A 10,727-nucleotide genomic window follows, 5' to 3' on the forward strand; every position below is an offset into this window, starting at 1 on the left:
TCAAGCCTGAAACAGTGAGTTCCTGATGTAGAAAACCGTGTCCAGCTGTTGTGCGAGGAAATCACGAAGGAGACTGTGGATGTGGCCAAAGAAAACAGAAAAAAAGGTGGGGCATAAAGTGTTGCAACACATGGGTCTTGGAGGAATTCAAGAGCTCGTGCACAGCACACTGGGCAGTTCACAGAGGACGACTTGCTGGACAGGAGTGCTCTGGACCAGGGCCAGACGCCGAGGGAGAAGGTGAGGAGGAAGCGGTGCCCAAACCAAATGCACATTAGACAACATGGCAGAAGAGTGGCAGTTACTCCAGACTGCCTTTCACCTGCTCTATGACAAGGACCCTTCTGTGCTACAGACAGTCACTGCAAGGGAAGCAAACAGTGGGAGAAGGATTGGTAGTGTGTAGACGCACATTTTAAGGAATGAACAAGCAAAACAGTCAGACAGAAATGATGATGTATTTCTGTAAATTAAACCAAGTGTGCCTGCCTCTCCTGCCTCCCCTTCCAGCCCCTCCGCCTCTTCCCCCTCTGCCTCTTCTGACACAGCAAGACCAATGCTTCGTCTTCCTCCTCCTCTTCCTCCTCTGCCTACTCTACCTCAAGACAAAAAGATGTCACCTTTAAGATGGTCCATTTCCACTTAATGGATAGCACATGGGTCTTCTCTACCTCTCATAGTCTTAACATTATCATTTCTCTAGGTTACTTTATGGTGAGAATACAGTACATACCACACAAAGAAATGTGTATCAATGAATGTTTCACCTTATTGATAAGCCGGGTGGTAACAGTAGGCTATTTCTACACTGTTTCCTAGCCTGGGTTCTGCGTGGAAGGGACCCGTCACCCCTCAGACACCTGAGCAGAGGCACTAGATGGGAGAGTGATGAAGCCTCCTGAAGTCTCTCCCCCTCTGGCACACGTGCTGCTGAGGCCACCTTTCGCTGCTTCAGTGACAGCCACCACTGTCCCTGTTCACTGGGAATGCGGAGTCTCCTGGGATGTGGCACTTCCAGGGCAACCCTGGGAATGTTCTGGGCAAACCAGCATGAGTTGTCACCCTAGCAGGGACAGGTGCTGCCACGTTCCCAAAACAGAAGATTACAAGGAAATAAGTCGCTCACAGTGGAGTGTGCCCTGCCCTTAACTTACTATTCAGTATTTGTCACCGTGTATTATACTTAGCACATTTATCAAAGGATTCAGGTCATACTTTATTTCTCACTAGCACTGTGCCTGTGAAGGTACTGACCTGGCTCTAAAACAGTGCTGCTCAAAGTAGGGTTCCCTGCCCACCCGACCCGAGGGGAGGTCCCACAGTTAAGTGCTTAGAAAGTCTCAGAGCAATTGGTGCTGCTACGTCATCCAAGAAACCATCAGCAGATCTGCATTTTAGAGGCCTCTGGTCGATTTCATTTCATTTTCGACCATTTCATTTTTGTTCTATTTTACAAAAAATATGCATTTGTAATGAATTGCAAGACTTTTTTATGCTGTTCCTTAAGAACACCTAGCTTGAGAAGCTCTGCTGTAGACTAATTTCGTGATGCTAAGAGGTGGGGAAAATGTGTCTTCTCTGATTTGCACACAATGTGCTAAAGGACAAGATGCTCAGGGCTTCAGCTCAAAATGCTGACAGACACAATCAGAAATGCTACAGCCCCCCATGTGCAGTCGAGAAAGACCAAAATCTCTAAGGCCTAAATCCCTAATATCCTACATCCATAATGTCTAAAATCCCAAAAATCACAAGAACACGATAGTTTTCTTCGTTTCAGGGTGTTTTCACTATCTTCAGCTGTCAGCATTATTTTTTATAGTTAACTATCCTGTATATTAATCTTTGTATCATTTCCCATACTGAAGGTGTAAATTGTGTGCAGACTTTTAGCAAGTTCTAATCTGCTTTAATGCATTTGTCGCAAATTTGCCTTCACTAAATTGTGCGTTGTCACAAAGTCAACTTAGTGAGAAATGTACCTGTGCAAAGAGTTGGAACTTCCTCAATAAAGGAAGAGATGCCCTTTTTAAACACCTGCACTAGTGACACATGAAAATTCCCAAGATCGACGCTCTTTGGGCGACTGTATGTACTGTGGTGGCCCATACTGGTTTTCCCTTAATCTCATCAATAGACAGACTGGTCACCACTGTATTCTGATCACTGCACTCATAAACCTGGGTGCACAATCACCGACCACAGTGATATGTGTTTATACATTTCCCTTTTTGACCTACTTTTTTTAACGTGGCTCATTTGGTCATAATTCTTACAAAGTGTGACTGTCATTACTATACTCGAGTGTTCATGCTTGCAAAATACGCATGTTATTAGTGCCTAATGTGTGTATTATTGTGCAAAATGGTCTATAAAGTGTCCCTTTGTGTTTTTATGTTTCTCAAATTGTGTTTGAAAATTTTTTTATTATGCTTTAAGAATTATATTGTTCGGAATTTTGATCTTTAAGGACGTTAACATTCAGAATGTGGCGTTCGGGATTGTGTATTTCCAGACTATGAGAGCCTTGTGGGAGCCTCCGCATCTAGCAGGTGTGTGCAGTTGTGCATCTTTGTGAGCCCATGTGGGTTCTCCTTTCACTCTCTTCCGAGTGCCCTTTGATGCACAAACGTTTTTCACTTCAAGGAAGTGAAATTTATCTATTTATTTGCTTTTGTTTCTTGTGCTTTTTGCTGTCATACCCAAGAAACCATTGCCACGTCCAAGGTCCTGAAGATCTGCCCCAGTATTTTCTTGTAAGAGTTTTACAGCTTTAGCTTTTCTATGTAGGTCTTTGATCCATTTCAAGTGAACTTTGGTGCATGGGATGGGGTAAGAGTCCATCTTCATCATTTTGCCTGTGGATATGCAGCTGTCCCGGCACTACGTGTAGACGACACTGTTCTTTCCCATTTGCGTGGTCTTGGTGCCCTCATCAAAAGATCAATTGCCCAAGGATGTGTGGGTTTTTTCCCAGATTCTCAATTCTATTTCATTGATCTGAGGGCAAAAGACATTTTTTTCCAGACAACAGGAGGAAATTTAGTTGTGGACTGGAAACTAGATAATATTGAAGAATTAGTGGTTGTGTTAGATGTGATAAGGATATTGTGGCTATGTAACAAATTGTCCTTATTTTTTATATTTAGTGAAGTATTTAGGGATGGAATGACATGTCAACAATTTACTTTAAAAGATGACAGCCAAAAGTGTTCCTAAAAAGGAAAGAAAATACAGGATGGATGAATCAATACAGCTAAATATTGAAAATTAGGTAACCAAAGGGGGGACCTATGGGTGCTCATCACATATGTTCTCTGCTTCACAGATGTTTGAAAACTGTGATAATAAAAAGTTGAAAGACATAATCTTGATGGGAGGACTTGGACTCACCCACTAACAGCTGAATTTGAATCTAAATTGGAACCAGAATCTGAGAGAGGTGAGGGAGGCACAGATGTGTCAGTGCTGTGTTGCCACGTCCCACCCCAGGTCTCCCACAGCTGCCCTGGATTATGTGCCCTGAACCCGAATTCTTTCCATCCAGACCCAGTCATCAGTTCTCCTGGAACTCAGCAAATACTGAAAAAGACTGGAACGTCAAACCTGTCTTAACGTTCTTTGGAGTGATGGCCTGCCATCCTGGTCAAAGGATTATATCCAATTACATCTCTGGATATAATCCCCTGGGCAGCTCGGTGATATTCTGTTACCACGTAGGGCCTGCCACACCACACACAAACACACGCACGTGCTCACACTCAAACACACATGCATAGGCACACTCAAACACACACACACACTATGACTCGGTCACAATGACTCTATTACTCTATGGTCAAGCATGTCCCCTCCTCGTCACACACACAGGTTCAGACTCTCCAGCAGGCGCAACGCACTGCACGCTCTTCCCAGACACAGCCTGCCCATCCGAAACAAGCAGGGACGGCTGCACAGCCCCGTAGGTCTTTCCGCGACAACTGACCTTTGTAGTTGTGCTGTCTTCAAGGCTCTCTGTCAAAGAGCCCTCCTTGAGCTCTCAGTTCCTCTGTCAGATCTCAGCTTGCTTTAGAATTATAATTATACATACATGCCTTCATATACAACCATCCCCATGTATAAGAGGTTATATACTTAAATGTCCCTTAACAGGTATATACAATCATTTATTTTATCGATTTTTATAGGTATATGTAGCCAAACGTATGTGAAACCATGTCTTGTTCCTTATGTTTCACATTTTATAGACACAGCTATATGATAGGGAATATAAAATTATGATATTATATACAGCTTTCTGTATCTCTAAATCACTCTGGGTGACCCAGGAAGTTGCAGGGCCCCACCCTTGGTTAGAGGGCAGGGTGCAGGCAGAGCCTGGGTGGTGCTCCCTGCTGTGGCTGATGGAAGGGAAAGGTGGGAGGAGCCCTTTGCCAGGCTGAGCTTCCTAAGGGTCCTGTAACCTGCATCTTCCTGCCTGCTCTCCCCAAGAAAGTCCTGCCTAATTGTGCAAGGCCTGAAACTTTGGTCTGCCCGCTTTGCAGAGCACTAACTATTTCACTTCCAGTGAGTTGGCTCCAAGTCACTCACCAGACATCTGCTGATACGTGAGAGAATGTGACTCTGCTACAAAGTCTACTGAGCTTTGGAAGAAGCCAGAACAGTAGGTAAAGATATGTAATAAAATAACACAAACCAAAGCTGTATTTTAATCATCAATAGTCAGTTAAGAATAGAAATGGAAAAATTGTCCTCTGAACAATAGTTTCAAAAATAATAAATGCCTAGCATAAAGTCTATTAAATAAGAAAGATAAAATGCTTATATGAAATGCAAAATTTTACAGATGGACATAAAACAAGATCTGGAAAAATAAACACGAATATATATTTCTGCATAGGAAGAATAACAAAAGTTTACCAGTCTTTCTCAATTAATAAAAATATTTAATGTAATAATAACACAGCCCTAATGGTTTGTTTTTTAGTTTTTGAAACTAGACAAAAGGATTTTAAAATTTATGAAGCAGAATAAATTATGGGGATCACCAAGAACATTTGGAAAAATAATATTTAGTATGTGGCTTGCCCTGCCAGATGGGAAAACTTACTACAAAACCAGTCTAATGAAAATACGGGTGCTGGTGCATAAGTAGACAAATCAGCAGGACAAATCTGAGAGCTCAGAAGCCCATGCAAATCCATACATTGATAGAAATGTAAAATATGATAAACATGCATTTCAATTCAATGGCTAAAGAATGAATTTTTGATTAAATGGCATTGGGACAATGGAGTATCCATTGAGAAGAGGAAAAAGGTCTTCACTTTGCATAGAATGAAGTGCTCATTGTATAAACGAATAATACTATCACCATTAGAGGAATCGAAAACATTAAAACATAATATGGAGAAAACGTTTATATATTTCCGACTTGAAAAGACCTAAGCAAGTTGAAATCCAGAAACCATAAAAGAAACAGTTAACCAAAGTGACTACCCAGCCGTGAAAACCCTGTATGACAAAAGATGAAGAAAAGCCAAGGAAACAATATTTGCGGCACATATAAAAAGCGATGGATTAACATCCCTAACACTCAAGAGCCTTGTAACAATGAGTTATAAAAAGACAAATAGCTATATAAAAATGAATAAAGAATGTCAAGATGTATTTTACAAAAGAGGAAATGCAAATGGCCGATATATCTATGAAAATAACAAGTGAAAACTGAAGCAGCTACACACGATTCTACGACTTATCAGCAAGTAAAAAGTACAAAGTAAAGAAGAACATGTGCAGCCTGATGTTATTAACAGATTGTATTTTAATAATATGGATGTGACAATTCACCTTAGCCATATGGAGTTATAGAAAATAATTTCAAAAATTGAAAACAATGCATACAAAACTGCTAAGAGCATTTTCCTGTAGGGAGTAGCACAGAACTAGCAAAAGAGGGAATATTCTTGTCTTACTGTGTTTTTTATTACTTTTCGAAAAACACTTAAAAATTGCAGCCTGAGCTGCACAGTGGCCCATGCCTGTAGTGCCACCACTTTTGAGGCCAAGGTGCCCAGGAGTTTGAGACCAGCCTGAGCAACAGAGCCTGACCCGTGTCTACAGAATATTTTAAAAAGATTAGCTGGGCTTAGTGACACAGGCCTGTAGTGCTGTTGATTTGGGAGGCTCAGGCAGGAGGATTGCTTAAGCCCAGCGGTTTGAGGTTGTGGTGAGCTATGATACCACTGCACTCTAGCCTGGGCATAACAATGAGACCCTGTATCAAAGAAAAAAAAAAAACATTCCAGGCTTCTAGTGGGGCATGGTGGCATAAGACTGTAATCTCAGCTGCACAGAAGCCTGAAGCAAGAGGATCACTGGAGCCCAGGAATTTCAGGCCAGCCTGGGCAACACAGAAAAACCCCATTTCTATTTACAAACAATACAGCCTAAAAATTATGTACAACTATATCAAGCGTACACATATACACATCAACGGGGCAGATTTGTAATGTTTACTAACCCACAATTAAGTGACCTGGCACAAAATAATTCATTAAAATAGAAAGAATTCCAAATCCAACAGATGCAAATGACAAATCACAGCTAAGGAAGGAATCTTTATTCTTTTTTTAATGTCCAAAGTCAGATAATTCCTCATGAGCTAAAAGAGAGACAACTCACCTCAGGCAACAGCTTTCCCTGCTTGCAGTTGATGCCACCGATGAAGATCATGTTGGGCATCACAGGCCTGGGATAGTCCAGAACAAAGTCTGTTCGCAGCAGCCAGATTGATGTATGGCTGAAGAGGTCATATACTGTGACAGGTGTCTGGAGAATTTCAGAGGCAATTTCTAACCCAGTTTTAAAAAAATAGTGGCAAAACAAATGCTCCTCCAAGTGGACGATATGGTTCCGCACTCTCTCCTTGAAAGTCATGGCATCCGAGAACCCTAAGACAGCTTTGGGGACATAAGATAGAGGAGCCGGGCACTGTGTACCTTCCTCAAGATAACCGCAAAATACTCCCCTGCTGAAGACCACAGAGGGGAGCGAAAAGTACTTGGCAATGATTAAGCCACACAAATCAAAGGGATCCAGAAACACAGCATCAAAAGAACTCTCTTTTAAGTATTCAACTAATTTTTTGTCATTAAACAAACTCCTACAGTGTGAATAAAATAAGTCAAACAAACCCATGGAAGAACTCCATAACAGGGGAAATAAACTTTGTATACGAGTTTTCCAGTGAACATTGCTAAAATCCATGAAATCACGGTCCAAATCCTCCAGGGTGTAAGAAGTTTTATAAGTCTTCACTGTAAAGTTCATGGATTGTCCCAGGTGCCAACTCACATCTGGAACAACCACAACCAGCTCGTGCCCTTTCTGGATGAGTTTCTCCACCACCGACCGCATGGTAAACCAGTGGCTCCCGTCCATGGGCACCACCAGCAGCTTGCCTGCCTGGGCCAGGCCAGGCATCAGCAGCAGACACACACACAGGGGAAGGAGCCCGGGCAGCGCTGCAGGAGCCATGGCAGAACCGCAGCCTGGAGCAAACCAGCCACTTGGTTCTCAGCTTCTGCAAAGCAGCAGGCGGAAGCAGTGCAGGCACAAAACCTGCACCCGACACAGGGCGTGTACCCACATGTTCATTAAAAAGCCACACACACGGCCAATCATTTACTGATAAGGACCATAATATCTGCTGAGATACACATTTATATGTTCTCCGGATAAGACTAGCTTATTACCTTTGCCTTACAAATAGACCATGCCCAGTACTGCAGTGTGACTTTAGAAACAAAATTATTGAGCGGTCTTTGGACTTTGAACACTGAAAGATAAAAAGGAGAGAACAAAATACAGAAAATTAAAAAGGAGAGAAGATAAGTACAACAATAAATGTTGCGTTTAAGAAATCTGTCCCAAAGAATAATTTGGATCTTATCCTCAAACTACAAGAACACTCTGTCCAGAAAGAAATTGGCATTGCCTGTCCCAAGGACAGACAGCAAGGTCCTTAACATAAGGACGACTGTCAAAACACACACACACACACACACACACACTCTCACTCACAAATGAAATCTGAGCAGCCATCCCTGCAACTCCACCAGCAAGCACCCAGACTGTGCACTTGTTGTGAAATACCTTTTTATCTTGTATGGAAAATGCAGACTTTTTGTGGATCAAGGATTACTACAAGAAAGACATATCTGTAGTCTCTCTGTGATACCAGAGAAAGCAAAGCCATTGCAGAACAATTTAAAGCAAAAGGAAGGTGAAGGATCTAAAGCTGGAGAATTTAATGCCAGCAAAGATGATTTCATGAAAGAGGTTGGACTCTTAAAATGTCAAGATGACAGGAGAAGCAGCTTTTGCTGGACAAGAGGCACCAGACCAGTTTCCAGATGCCATTAAGAAAATCATCACGGAGAAAGGATATCCCCCTGAATAGATTTTTTTTTTTTTTTTTTTTTTTTGAGACAGAGTCTCGCTCTGTTGCCCAGGCTAGAGTGAGTGCCGTGGCGTCAGCCTAGCTCACAGCAACCTCAAACTCCTGAGCTCAAGGGATCCTCCTGTCTCAGCCTCCCGAGTAGCTGGGACTACAGGCATGCACCACCATGCCCGGCTAATTTTTTCTATATATTTTTAGCTGTCCATATAATTTCTTTCTATTTTTAGTAGAGATGGGGTCTCGCTCTTGCTCAGGCTGGTCTCGAACTCCTGAGCTCAAACAATCCGCCCACCTCGGCCTCCCAGAGTGCTAGGATTACAGGCGTGAGCCACCGCGCCCGGCCTGAATAGATTTTTAATGCAGATGAAAGTGCCCTATTCTGAGGGAAGAAAAGCCACAAAGAACATTTATTATTAAGGAAGAGAAGCGAGCACCAGGGTTTAAGGCAGGAAGGAAGAGCCTAACTCTACTGTTTGTGCAAATGCCATTGGGTTTATGATCAAGACTGCCCTTATCTGCAAAGACGCTAACCCCAGAGGAAAAGATAAGTTTTTGGGCTGTACGACAAGAAAGCCTGGACAACAATAACACTTTTTCTGGATGGGTTCCATCGATGCTTTGTCTCTGAACTCAGAAACAACCCTGCCAGTAAGGGACTATCTGTCAAAGTTCTTTTGATATTGGACAATGCCACTGGCCACCCACAAGCCCATGAGTTGAACACGGAAGGCGTCAAAGTGCTCTATGTGCCCCAAGCACAACGTCTCAAATTCAGCCTCTAGATCAGGGCTCACAAGGGCCTTTAGGGCTCATTGCACAAAGCACCATATGCAAAGGATTGTCGACGCTATGGAAGACGGTCCCACAGAGAGAACATCAGGAAAATGCAGAGGGATTTCACCACTGAAGATGCAGTTGCTGTGATACAAAAAGCTGTGAAAGCCATCAAGCCTGAAACAGTGAGTTCCTGATGTAGAAAACCGTGTCCAGCTGTTGTGCGAGGAAATCTCGTAGGAGACTGTGGATGTCGCCAAAGAAAACAGAAAAAAAGGTGGGGCATAAAGTGTTGCAACACATGGGTCTTGGAGGAATTCAAGAGCTCGTGCACAGCACACTGGGCAGTTCACAGAGGACGACTTGCTGGACAGGAGTGCTCTGGACCAGGGCCAGACGCCGAGGGAGAAGGTGAGGAGGAAGCGGTGCCCAAACCAAATGCACATTAGACAACATGGCAGAAGAGTGGCAGTTACTCCAGACTGCTTTTCACCTGCTCTATGACAAGGACCCTTCTGTGCTACGGACACTCACTGCAAGGGAAGCAAACAGTGGGAGAAGGATTGGTAGTGTGTAGACGCACATTTTAAGGAATGAACAAGCAAAACAGTCAGACAGAAATCATGATGTATTTCTGTAAATTAAACCAAGTGTGCCTGTCTCTCCTGCCTCCCCTTCCAGCCCCTCCGCCTCTTCCCCCTCTGCCTCTTCTGACACAGCAAGACCAACGCCTCGTCTTCCTCCTCCTCCTCCTCCTCTGCCTACTCCACCTCAAGACTAGGAAGATGTCACCTTTAAGATGGTCCATTTCCACTTAATGAATAGTAAATTGGTCTCTCTCCCTTTCATAGTCTTAACAGTATCATTTCTCTAGGTTACTTTATGGTGAGAATACAGTACATACCACACAAAGAAATGTGTATCAATGAATGTTTCATCTTATTAATAAGCCGGGTGGTAACAGTAGGCTATTTCTACACTCTTTCCTAGCCTGGCTTCTGCATGGAAGGGACCCGTCACCCCTCAGACACCTGAGCAGAGGCACTAGATGGGAGAGTGATGAAGCCTCCTGAAGTCTCTCCCCCTCTGGCACACGTGCTGCTGAGGCCACCTTTCGCTGCTTCAGTGACAGCCACCACTGTCCCTGTTCACTGGGAATGAGGAGTCTCCTGGGATGTGGCACTTCCAGGGCAACCCTGGGAATGTTCTGGGCAAACCAGCATGAGTTGTCACCCTAGCAGGGACAGGTGCTGCCATGTTCCCAAAACATATTACAAGGAAACAATTCGCTCACAGTGGAGTGTGCCCTGCCCTTAACTTACTATTCAGTATTTGTCACCGTGTGTTATACTTAGCACATTTATCAAACCATTCTGATCACTTTTTGTTTCTCACTAAGCACTGTGCCTATGAAGGTACTGTCCTGGCTCTAAAGCAGTGCTGCTCAAAGTATGGTTCCCTGCCCACCCGACCCGAGGGCAGGTCCCAC

The 10,727-nt window shown here is 43.4% G+C and overlaps 1 protein-coding gene across 1 annotated transcript; it reads right to left on the reverse strand.

The window, feature by feature from the left end:
- Nucleotides 1–6,648: 6,648 nt before the first annotated feature.
- On the reverse strand, nucleotides 6,649–7,705 carry LOC138381566 (UDP-glucuronosyltransferase 1A8-like). Its single transcript, XM_069465880.1, has one exon. It carries the CDS (start codon nucleotides 7,537–7,539, stop codon nucleotides 6,658–6,660), a length of 882 nt encoding a protein of 293 aa, XP_069321981.1. The 5' UTR covers nucleotides 7,540–7,705; the 3' UTR covers nucleotides 6,649–6,657.
- Between the last annotated feature and the right edge of the window lie 3,022 nt (nucleotides 7,706–10,727).

This window comes from Eulemur rufifrons, chromosome 1 (assembly GCF_041146395.1).
Source record: "Eulemur rufifrons isolate Redbay chromosome 1, OSU_ERuf_1, whole genome shotgun sequence".
NCBI classification, from domain to species: domain Eukaryota; kingdom Metazoa; phylum Chordata; class Mammalia; order Primates; family Lemuridae; genus Eulemur; species Eulemur rufifrons.